Source organism: Notolepis coatsorum (assembly GCF_963971535.1).
Source record: "Notolepis coatsorum genome assembly, chromosome: 14".
NCBI classification, from domain to species: domain Eukaryota; kingdom Metazoa; phylum Chordata; class Actinopteri; order Aulopiformes; family Paralepididae; genus Notolepis; species Notolepis coatsorum.
The window spans coordinates 45,080,803-45,093,511 of NC_140178.1; the positions used below are offsets into that span (position 1 = coordinate 45,080,803).

Genomic DNA, 12,709 nt, shown 5'->3' on the forward strand with positions numbered 1-12,709 from the left:
TAGGAGATGCCCGACATTCCATGCTTAAAGATAAATGATGGATTGTGAACGGGAAATGTCACTGATAATTAAGTGTATGTTTTTTCTTCTCTCTTCACAGCTGCTCCAGGACGGACGGCCAGCGCTGACAATTTCGAACCCCAACAGGGAAATCAAAGAGACTGTTGAAAGTCGGGGGGTATAGTATCACACAGCGAGTTATCAATTCCTGTTTACACCAATATATTAGTGTGAGTGAAATTAACTCAAGTTTGGTAAAAATAGTTTGAATACAGAGAAACTTGCTTTCTAAACGGTGGAATTTGAGTGTATGAGAGGTACGTGTGAATGAGTAATATAGAGCGGATTCACTAACTTTGATAGGAGCAATTAGGAGCAAAAATAGGGTAACCAAAACTGGACATATAGTCTAGGTCAGTTAAGTCATAGTGTAATAAATAGAAGCAATATAAAAATGGCCAACAGTCCGGCCAGTAGTGGGATAATGCCGATAACCTCTGCAGACATTACATTGACCGAATTGAACAGTGATGTTAACCTGATTGACTGGAATGTGATCGACTCCCCTCCGGAGTCCAGTGTAACGGAGGGACTGGAAATAATGTCTTTAACTCCGCCACAGGGAGTCGTTGCAGCAAGCGACCCAGAGACAACTGGATTACCCGAGCCGATCCACGCTGAAGTGTCCGTTGCGGGAGACTGCCAGTTAACCAAGGGGCAACGAAAACAACTGAGGAGAGCGATGTTGTTACAACAGTCCCAGGGAGTTGATGCTGGCCGTGCGGCGAGAATAGAGACCGACAACAGGTATGGGATAGTACATGAACAGTTTCTACAGCCCACCTGTGTCCCGTGCCCAGATTTCCTCCACCCCCCCTATCAGTACCAAAGAGGGAGTGCGAAGAGATCCAGAGCACGGTCACTTGTGTGTTGGTCCTGCGGGAAGCTCGGACACATTTCTCGGGAATGTGAGTGGAGCTATCTATCCACGACAGGAGGCCCTCGAGGGGAGAACAGAGGAAGTGGGCGTGGGAAAAACCAAGGTCGGTATCAAGTACGGGGCCCACAGCCAGCAAGCTCCCCCTGTCTAGGACCCCCTCAGCACCAGAGCCAAGATGAGAGGCGGGACCCAGTGATGGGAAGTCAGACCGCCAGTGCTGAGTTGGGGGAAGAGGCGTTGTCCTATAGACAAAAGAGGGCGTTTGTAACAGCATTCTTTCAACACAAGGCAGTTCATCGCGATCTGATGAAGACACAGCTGGAGATCGGTCAAGCCACACATGAGACGCGGAGAGTGGAGCAAGAATGGGCGAGAAAGTATGTACTGATAGATAATACAGCGATTGGGGTCTTGCTTCGGGCGTCGGAATTAGCCGCACATGAGACTCAGAGATTGGAACAAGAACTGGCAAGAAAGACTGCGCTACTAGAAGCGACAGCTATTGAGGTCATGTTTCGGGCGTCGGTGTTAGGCAACCGTGACCGAGCAATGCCGTGTGCTTCTTCGTCTGGACAGGTAGCGGGCCCCTCCCAACAACAGGCTCAAGGAACTGTGACTGAACCAAGTAGGTACGTGGCTATCTCCCCAGGACAGGCTCAAGGGGACCGTGACGGTGATGACGTACAGCAAGGACATGCTCTGGGCCCGATGTCCCCAGGGCCATCCGATCACAGGCGGGCGACCCGCCGGGTCCCACAACCCAGGGGATACAGCCAGTTTTGTTGGATCTGTGGAGTGAAAGGTCATTTTCAAAGGTCATGTCTGCAGAGGCCACTGGCAGAATAAAAATATATGCAACTGATTAGGGTAAAGATGGAATAAATTGAATAATAAAATATGCTCCTGATCAGATTAGAATAAAAATAGAATAAAAAATAAGTAGAGGGGTTAGGTGATTAGATTATGAATGGAAGTTACTAAAAACGGATGTATGATTAACTGACAAATGCATGAACTAATCAGACTAACAAGAAAATCAAATTATGTTAAACAGTTAATATTGACACTGCGGAAGCTAGTGGTCAGTAAATTATCCATGCTTGGTCAATATTCAGTTTGGTCAAAGGGTGGACTGGATGATTAAGAAATTAAAAAGACCCATAGTTGTTTCTAGTTTTTTTTTCGTATTAACAGTTATGAGTAATAGGAATAGGTGGTTACTTTTATTTTCTGTAGAACTTCTCTTTTCTAGTGTGTTACGAGCAATTACTGACTTAGGCCGGGAGCGTTCATTTTGTTTATTCATTTGATTTTCCCTTTTTGTTTCTTAGTTAATACGGGGGTGCATAAGCCTCTAGGTGATAGGTTAAAAATTAGTTGAAAAGAAAAAAGAAAAGCTCACAAGTTTAGTTTATTTTTTCATTTATTGGTTTGGCATTGTTTTTCTTTGTATGTTTTGTTTTCTGTTTCTTTTCTTTCTATATATTTTTTCTTAGGGTACCTGGCAAGCTGGGAGTGATCTCGACACATCAGGACGGGGTAGTATATGTCTATAAAATGGACTGGGAACAAAGTGAATGGACATGAGCTGGTTCATGGATTTTTGTTCTCCGCCCATTGAATACCCGGTTTTAGGGGCTGGGGGTGTGTCGTGATTGGTGAAAGTGTTGGGGAGCATGGTTCTCTGTACATTAATAAGCTCAATAGGTTTGGTCGCTATTGGCCAAATTAGTCTTTGTGTAGGGTGTGAACATGTGCAATTGATGATTGGCTTGTGGGGGACTCCGTGGGCTTGATGAAGGCTGGCGGAGAATGTGGAAGATGTGTGTTTAAGGCGGACTGTGATTTGTTGCCATACACACAGGACTACTGGGAGAGTGGATGTGTCAGTGCTGACTGTCCGGGCCGGGGTGCAGCTGTCCGGGGACGAAGGTAACGATGTTTGAATGTAAATTCCGCATCGAAGGGTGGTGGGGTTATACTGTTTTGACAGCATAATATAAAGAGAGCCATGTGAATTTTTCTGAATTTTGAATATTAAACGACCAAGAAGCCATAAGATATATAGAAATATGATTTGGAATAGAAAGTTGTCAAAACTCAGACCAGTAAAGAGAGTCTGAGGGAGGAAAAGTATGGATTCTCAATCAATTGTTGTGGTAGAAGTGACCTGCACTGTCCCGAAGCGAAATCTATATTCACTACAGGATACAAATGGGAGATTAGGGAACCAAAATGCATCCGAGTGTGGTACGAAGCAGACCCAAGGATTCCATCGGTACTGGGGAATCAGACACTGGCTAGTGTCTACCCAGAGGTCCATGGGGAATCCCAACGCTGCAGGGCACCTAGAGAAGAACCAGGAGAAGCCTACCTCTCAGGCCGGGAGAGTTCCGGCCAACGCAGTGACCGGGTCTTGAGGCTTCAGAGGGAAACGACAGGCAACCGACAAGGAGACAGGCGGCTAGGCCTCAGCAACAACTCCGGCTGTCAACAGACGGGCTGCAAGGCCTTAACCATTGACCAGGGGGTCAACAAGCGAAAGGGTGGAGCTGCTATCGCCCCTATCAACGACCAGGCGGAGGGGGAGAGAAGCAAACCTCTTCCACTAATCCGAGGGTCAACGGGGGTTGAGCAGCCAGCGACGACCTCCCCACAGCTGTGACAGCAATAGAAAAATACAGCAGGGGGTCCTACCCCTAATAGAGGTCAACACGAGACAGGAGTCTCGACAGAAGACGGGGTGTGATAGAAAGGCAATTTGCTTTCTAATTCCACCTCCCAGAGTGGGTGGGAGCATTCAGCAGTCGTGAACTGCACCAGCTCTGAGAAATAAGGAGGAGGCCAGGTCAATCTAGAAAACATTGACCCCCCTCCTCACTGTTCTAAGTCAGAATTTGACAAATCACAGTTGAAACCAATGGAAATTGATCTTGGTACGAAACAGATTGTTAAAGACTGTACATGGGCACAAATAACCAAAATGGACGGCTAATAAAGGTGTTATATTGTTGTATAAGTATACATAAGAAGGAGATTTAGAAAAAAGAAGGTACGGTTGAATTTTAAGATCTGAGTGTGGCAAACCATATGTATTTTATCCAAATATGATTTAAAATGTCTTAAGTATTATCCAGTTAGTAGTGTGTAGAAGTTAGGATCTATGTTTGACATAATTAAGGATAAATAAACTATCCGAGTGTGGAAATGTGGTAGATTTTGGACATAGATCATCATCATAACGGGATTTCAAATCAAACTAATGTATAGAAACAGTCGAAGTGGAACAATTGGCCCTCAACTATAGTTTCATAGAGTGTGTGTGTTTACCAAGACCTTGTGTTCACTCCAGGAGGTCATTTGCATATAGTGGCAGCTAGTGGCAGCTGAAGTAATAATGGTTCGGTGGCTAATCAGGAAGGTAACTTACTTCCCCTTAGGGGGTTGTAAGAACAAAGGACAGGAAGCCCTAGATAAACATATGTGTCTCCTTTTAGGAGACACAGATGTGGCCAACTGGTCTGCTAAAAACTAAGTACATCTTCAAAGGTCTGATAACCCATTTAGATTAGTTTTGATATGAAAGAATAATTAGGCCTGTTTACATTGTGGTAATAATTTTGAAGACATACTAAAACGGTATAAAATATTGATGTAAGCTAACAGAATGATTAGACTTGGTAGCAATTTATTGAAAGTCAGCCGACTTTGTGGTAAAGAAGGTTAGTTTCACTTAAGGTGAAACTAGTCTTAAAAATAACAGAATGTGTACAAGTAATGTGTTTAAATATGATATCTCTGGGTTCATGTAACCAATGGTAATTCAAATATAGATATTAGGAAATGAATAAATGCAATGTATTAGGTAGATTGTTAGATGATGGTTGCACCTTGAATTAAACAAATGAAAGTATATATGGTTGTCTGAGTAAGGACAGCTCCGGTTTGCATTCAAACAAAGAGAGGCTGTGATTGGATAACCACAGCCTTATGATGTCATCACAAAGGGACGCTAGGCCTTGGTTAAAAGATCTGGGTGTGGTGACGAGAGACACTCTGAAAACCCAACTCACCAGGAACACACCCACCCATCTACACAGAGAAGCGGCAGCAGGACAAAGAAAGGACAAAGGACATCGCTTTTGGAGGGAAAACAGAACTATACTTTGTTCATTCAGCCAGAGAACAAAGCTCATCAACAACTATCATTCTTTATCTACTGTAATATTAGTCTGGTTGTGATCAAGACGGCATAGTGTCTTTGATCACAATTATAGCATTCTTTATTGTAATTTGTACTCTTAACTTTGATTAAAACAGCTGTTGTTTAAAACAGCTGTTGTTAACTACCTTTTCCTCCTGATTTTCTCCTGCCTGCACCGCTGAGAAGTTCATAAGTATTTCCCAGAGCCTTAGAGTTATTGAAACACAACGCAGAGTACATCAGCGCCCGGTTCTGGTACAGAGCAGAACCGTTTTTAGCTTGGGAATCTACTTCAATGCCAAACTTATTTTCGTTGTATTGTACTTGTGCTGTAGAGTGTAGAATGACATTTGAATCTAATCTAATCTAATTTTGATCAGTCGCAAATAGTTTTTGTGCTACCTGTTGAATATTTCCCCCCACTATCAGAAATCATGCAATTGAGATTCCCACATGTTGGGGAAGTCACAGGGGTCAGCACAAACGGAGTGCAATGCTTAGCCTCTCCCTTATAAGGAGCTGGTGGGGCGTTTCTGTATGCAAATAAAAAAAAGGCCATGTTTAAAGATCCCTTCCAAATGTATTTTAAACGCTTAAAATATTTCCTATATTAGCACCCATTGATATTTACCAGTAATTCCAAATCAGCATCTTATATTCTTTCAAGACATGTCAATATCTACTCAGCTTTCTGTGTATGCTGGAGCTAAAGGTGTCAAGTTACCACATATTGGACCATGAGAGGTTTGAACTCTATGTAGGTATTCTCTATACTATTCTCTATTTGGTTACCCTGATTCACCCATCAGTCAGTTGTCAGTAGTTGTAAAGGATATCAGCTAGCTTGTCCATAAACAAGTAATGAAAAACTAGTTTTCTATTATTTAGTTGGTTCAAAAACATCCACAGTAACTGTGACAATTTATTTATCACATGCTAGCACAGATTAGCCTATGTTAATCTCCCATAGCAACCGATCACACTGACTGCTCCCATTCAATTGTTTGCAAAAAACCTCCCCCCCTCCCCCCCTTTTTCACTATAAAGGGCTCCTCCCGACAGCATTTGAGGTCTCTACCTGGGTCATTCAGCTGATCACCTGGGGCGAGCCCCTCAGCCATTCTCTCTTTAAACGACTCTGTCCAGTTAATAAACCTTGTTATTAACTAAACCTCGGTTGACTGAGAACATTCTTCAGGATATTCACTATATCCCACAATTGGCGTCACAAACCTGAACCACGAACGACGGCAGGACCAGGCAAGGAGGAACACAACCCAGAGACCAGGGCAACCCACGGCAGCAAAGGACCACGAGGGATGCCGCCAAGGAGCTGCGAACACAACCAAGGCGACGTGGGAGAGCCGCCATTCAACCCAACCCACACGTGCATTAATATATCTGATCTGTATTGTGAATCGTTACGGGGGAAACGCGTGTACCCCGGTCCTTATCAGGCGGTTCTGAGAGGATTTGCTGGGTTGTAGTGCTATTCCCGGTCGAGCTGGTCCCGAGTCCCGACCAAAAGTTAAGGCACAACATAGGTTGTTGGATTGCTATCCCTAGTCTAGCTGGTGCAGACTAAAATATAGGCAACAAGGCAAGAAACGTAGGCTTAGTAGACGTGATATCCTTGGAAAACGCTACTCTGTTAGAAACTGTTCTATGATTCTTCAGCAATAGGCGGGAAGAACGACCGAGAGCTGGTAGTATCATGATTAGATTTACCAGAGTAACGTTGTAATTTTCATAGTTTCAACCTCAAACTAAACCTACGATCTCTTCCATTCCTGAGAACGATGTATTTGGATTAGTTAAACCATTATACAGTACAGAAAGGCGGGTAGCTGACTACGGGACGTCCCGGTAGGACGTTAGTCCCACATTAAACGGGACATTAGTCGTGTAGTTTCGAGACCGTGAATATTGGTTAAATGGTATAGTGAATTTACAATATAGCACTGTTAAATTTCGAAGTTCAGGTTCGGTCGTTATGCTTTAATGACGATGTATAGTGTATATCAAGGGTATAAAAGCCTTATCGCAGCATGGTGCTGGTCGATTAAACGAACAGCGTTCCGATACAGATCAGGTATACACACACGTTATCTTTTATGTATTATTGTTTGTTTGTTTGTCTGTTTACGTTTCGTTTGTATGTGCACAGTCGCTTTGCTTTATTAAGTTAAGAACCGGCTGATATTGCGCCGAGCATTGGGCGACGAGTTAACGTTATACAGGAAATAACATTGGGGTGCAACTCTCGCAACCAGAGCCGTATACTCGCGACATGCTAGGAGAGCGACTTCCGGTGTCAACAGAGCACGCAGTGTTCGGGCCCTGTTAGACTTCCGGGTTTACGAGGAACGACCATTTTGGGAATTGTAGTTTTTATCGTTTTTTCTGTTTGTTTACGTTTCACATGGAACCGCATATGATGCACAGGCTCGTTCATTCGGTTACAAAACGCTGGTTTTAGGTGAATTCCAGGCTATTGAGAGCTCGCGGAAAAGTACTGCATAAATTGCAAAGCGTTATTTCCGAGGTGAATGGGAACGCGTGAACATCGCTTGGAGCGATGACGTCACACGGTGTGCGCCATGAAGTTATGAGTTTGATATGAAGCTATCCATGGGCTAACGTGAAGTTTAATATGCCCGAGGCCGAGGGTGTATGAAATCCACGCTTAGTTATCTGTTTTATTTTTATGTGGGGGTAAATTATAAGGTTATTCAATAACTGAGAAGAACTATTAGGACGACGTCAGCACAACAGCTTGTCCGGTGAGTATGAAAATCCTAAATATAGATGCATGACACAAATATCGTCACAGTTACAGTGAATTACAACTATCTCAGATCACTTGAGGTTTATGTTGCTTTAATATACACGTTATAAGTCACATAAAAGAGAATTCACCCAGAGGACAACAAAAGAAAAGAGTGGAAAATTAACATGTTTTGTGTTTGCAGGAACCGAGCAGACAGCCAAGAAGCAAACAGATTTGGCTCTGGGTTGGGGTGCAGAGCGGTGTGGACACTCAAAATTTTATCACAAAAGACTGAAACTCCAATGATTTGCATCTGAACACAGACAGGACACAGAGTGATACCAGCTACAATCATGTAAATTGAGACCCCAAAATAATCTACATTTGAACACAAGAATCAGCAGTGAATCGGTGTGGAGCTGAAAGACAATGCAAATAGCCAGAGAGGACTCTGACCACACGAAGGGGCTGCCTAAATATTAAAGGCAACCAACTTGTGTCTAGCCACGCCCAACTTGCGTCTAGCCACGCCCCCGCTGCGACGCGGCAGCAGCAGAGCGGAGCGGAAGCTCCGCTCTGCCGCGGAGCTCTGTCGCGGCAGCATTATGTAGCAGTAATCCTCCCTCTTTTAAGATCTACAACTAGCTCAACTGGCAGCGCTGCCTTGCTGTGGAACCTGCGGTCCATTGGTAACAAGTTCGATTCCCATCAATTTTTTTTTTAACGTGCATTCTTTCGCCGGTTAAGTTTAGGCATGTTAACTTTAAGCATTGTTTCGGAGTTGGTTAAGGTTAGAAGGGTTAAGTTTAGGCGCTGTTAAGGAGCTGGTTACGGTTAGAGTTTGTCTTAGAGAATGGCAATATTTTTTAACGTGCATTCTTTCGCCGGTTAAGTTTAGGCATGTTAACTTTAAGCATTGTTTCGGAGTTGGTTAAGGTTAAGGTTAGGCATAGTTTCGGAGTTGCTTAAGGTTAGAAGGGTTAAGTTTAGGCACTGTTAAGGAGCTGGTTAAGGTTAGAGTTTGTCTTAGAGAATGGCAATAGACAGCCTATTTCCGCATTGCAGCGCAAGGCAATAGACAGCCTATTTCCGCGCTGCAGCTCTCTCGCGCTGCCGCGGTCACATGGGCGTAGTGGCCAATCAGAGAAACGCTAAACACAAGTTGGTTGCCTAAAATATTCACGCGAAGGGGCTCGACTTAGAGAACACTAAAGTATCGGCAGATTCAGATTTTCTCTTTGTCCCCACCGAGACTCACCTTACAATGGACAACAACAGGGAACCAAAAAATGCATTGAATGCAATGTTTTAAAATGAACATGCCCCCTTCATTTATTTAACATGAATTAGACACAGGTGATGAATTTGCAGTCATGAAAGGCTACCTATTTTCCATACTAACAGAATAACTAACCAGTTGTTTTCATATCTCGCTTTTCAAGAAGACACACGAATTAGAGATATGATTTCTGAATAAAACCAGACAAAGTAGAAGTGCCCGAGATGAAAGATTAATGATGAAAACAACTTAACTGGCAATCTCCTCCTTCTATTCTCTGCTTATAACCAATAACTCCTTGCTATTTCAAATACTTTCCATGACTGCAAATATCAAACCGCCAAGAGGTAGACAATGATTATCAACAACATTGATCATTTAGCTGACACTTTTATCCAAAAGCGACTCACAGGTTCAGTGCGACAGGACATCAGGAAGGACACAACTCTATCAGCTGAGTAACAATGTTCATCAAAGTGTTGAGTGCTACAGTGTAGGTTAGTTATTAGGACAAGTGCATGACATTAAGGTTAGTTAGGGTTAGATTTATTTTTATCAGTTGCAAAAATGCACATGATATATTATAGGATAATTGAATCAATGCTACTTAAGAGTAGATGAGAAAAATAACTGGCTGCCTAGATTTTATGTTTTTTTCCCCCATGCTAAATTATGATGAGCCACACTGAGACGTGAAGAACGACCGAGAAGTCATGGCGAGGTAAGTATCCTGAAGAAGCACACCATTGCACGCGGCCTGAGGTAAGGTCAACTTCAATTTAACATCACAGACTATAAAGATAAAGAGCTATTTTGACTGATTCAAGACTTTGGCCATTCATTTACAATTTTATTTAAAGCCTAATAGGACTCACTGCTAATGCAATTGGCTTGCATTCCCTATTTCGATTAAGTGATTTTATTTATAATGAATTGAAGTAACCCTAAATGATTTTCCTCTTTAGCAGAAAGGCGTTGAATCATTTATGTGAGGAATTTTCTAAGGCACATTTTAGGTAGCACTTTATAATAACACCCTGTTATAATACATTTATAAGGTATTTGTAGATAATGAACTAATCATGAACAAACCATTTATATACATTCATAAATGATTATTAAATCATTTATAACTATATTTGTATACCGTTTACAAAGTATTTATAACGCATTAGTGGATAATGAACTAATCATGAACAAACCATTTATATACATTCGTAAATGATTATTAAATAATTTATAACTATATTTGTATAACATTTACAGATTAGTTCTACATTATTTATAACTCATTATCAACATTGTTTGTACTTGATTTGTTCATCATTAAATAATGTTGTTTAATGTGTAGTAACACATTTGTAGATGCTTTGAAAAATGGATATGAAAAAACGACTATAGTGTATGTCCATTTATTTTTCATGTTCAACAAATGATTTGTTAAGACATTCATAAAACATTTATAAATCATTTGCAGATGCTATCGTGGGGGCCAATCTAAAGTGAAGCCTATTCATCATTAACAAGTGTCTAATACAGTTAATTATTTGTTTACTTTTTCATCACATGTTACAAATGTTGTAGGCAGCTTTCGGATACACCCTTCTTTGTGACATCAAACAGTGACAGAATTAGGACTAAAGATAAATGCAATTTTATTAACATATAAAATACATGTGCATGACATATAGTGTAACATCGAGGGGCACTAGGACCCAGGAGTACCCTGGCCAGGTATTGAAGAGTATCTAGAGAGGAAGTCTCACACGAGCGAGACTTGAAGTCACGTGTGTTGCCGTCTGTTTAAATGGAAGCACAAGTTATCCGTGCTGCGTCTATATTTTCGCTTTTAATAAGGTATGAGCAGGTTAAACACCTTTTTTTGTTGGTAAATCTATTCCATCATTTCCGACCTACAAACAACTCTTATATGTTGTGTAGACGTTCGTGTAGATGTGGTGGCCGCTAACGTTACATTTGTGTGCTCAGTGTGCTCAGTGATGACACGACACAAATAATTATTACTCTTGTGTGTCGTGTCGTCATCACATACTACATACTGAGCACTGAGCACACAACATATAAGAGTTGTTTGTAGGTCGGAAATGTAGGTCACTGTTTGATGTCACAAAGAACAAGTACAAGTACAAACAATGTTGATAATGAGTTATAAATAATGTAGAACTAATCTGTAAATGTTATACAAATATAGTTATAAATGATTTAATAATAATTTATGAATGTATATAAATGGTTTGTTCATGATTAGTTCATTATCCACTAATGCGTTATAAATACTTTGTAAATGGTATACAAATATAGTTATAAATGATTTAATAATCATTTATGAATGTATATAAATGGTTTGTTCATGATTAGTTCATTATCTACAAATACCTTATAAATGTATTATAACAGGGTGTTATTATAAAGTGCTACCAAATTTTATCATCCTCAGATCATATTGGTGAGAGGACATGACAAGTGAGGAGTGACTCGTGATTGACCTGAACCACGAACGACGGCAGGACCAGGCAAGGAGGAACACAACCCAGAGACCAGGGCAACCCACGGCAGCAAAGGACCACGAGGGACGCCGCCAAGGAGCTGCGAACACAACCAGGGCGACGCCAGCCCACATGACACAGATGTCCCCAAGGAAGGGGAGCAGAGGACGAAGAAGGAGACTGACCAAGGAGACACAAACGGAGAGGAGATCAACCTTGGACGGCCTGAGAGAAGACACCTACCTACCTACCTAAGTTCAGAGTTATCACCATCAATGAGATTGAGCCTGCTGCGCCACCCCGGCACTGCAGACTATGACATACTGACTGGCCACTACACCGGGCAATCCCTCATCCTCCTTTAAGTGGTACCGCAATGACGCCAGGAGTGGATGGCGACCTGAACACACAAGAAACGCCTAACACTTGCAGTAAAACAGGCCTAGCACATATGGTCCACATTGTTAATTTTTTGTTAGATTACTGTCTTACTGTCTGGCACTGCCACACGACAGACTCACAGAAACATCAACTGAATGTACGATACATTCAACACACATCAAGACCACCACAGAAGGACACACCATGATCTTAGCAGAGAACAGCTTGTCAACAGCGAAGCGACATCTGTCAGATTCATGCCTTCACAAACAAGAACTTCAAAAGAAATTCATATGTATCTGGAAAATTTGAAACTATATCAGTTTTTTTTTAAATGTTCTCTTTATACACATTAGCCACTAAGGTAATGTGTATTTTTATTTTTATTTTGATCTTTTTCCCCCTCCTTTTTCCTCCGATTTTCTCCCATCCCAATGTTAGTCGTTATGCCAATTCCCAATCCCCTTCCTGGTCACTGCGCACTTACCCCCCACAGTCGGTCTGGGAGAGTGGAGGCTATCACGTGCTTCCTCCGACACACGTCTAGCCAATCAACCGCTTCTTTTCACCTGGCAGTGCGGACTCTCACTGAGAGGGTGTAACGTGTGGAAGGATCACACTACCCCCC

The 12,709-nt window shown here is 42.0% G+C and overlaps 1 protein-coding gene across 1 annotated transcript in view; it reads left to right on the forward strand.

Moving 5' to 3' along the window:
* Positions 1-742: 742 nt before the first annotated feature.
* poldip3 (polymerase (DNA-directed), delta interacting protein 3) overlaps positions 743-12,709 on the forward strand; it is a gene marked incomplete at its 5' end in the record, with an annotated part of 106,936 nt that continues 94,969 nt past the window's right edge. Inside the window, 2 exons of the mRNA XM_084329093.1 lie at positions 743-807; positions 861-968. Coding sequence (XP_084185219.1) covers positions 743-807; positions 861-968 — 173 coding nt within the window. The remainder of the gene's footprint in view (positions 808-860; positions 969-12,709) is intronic.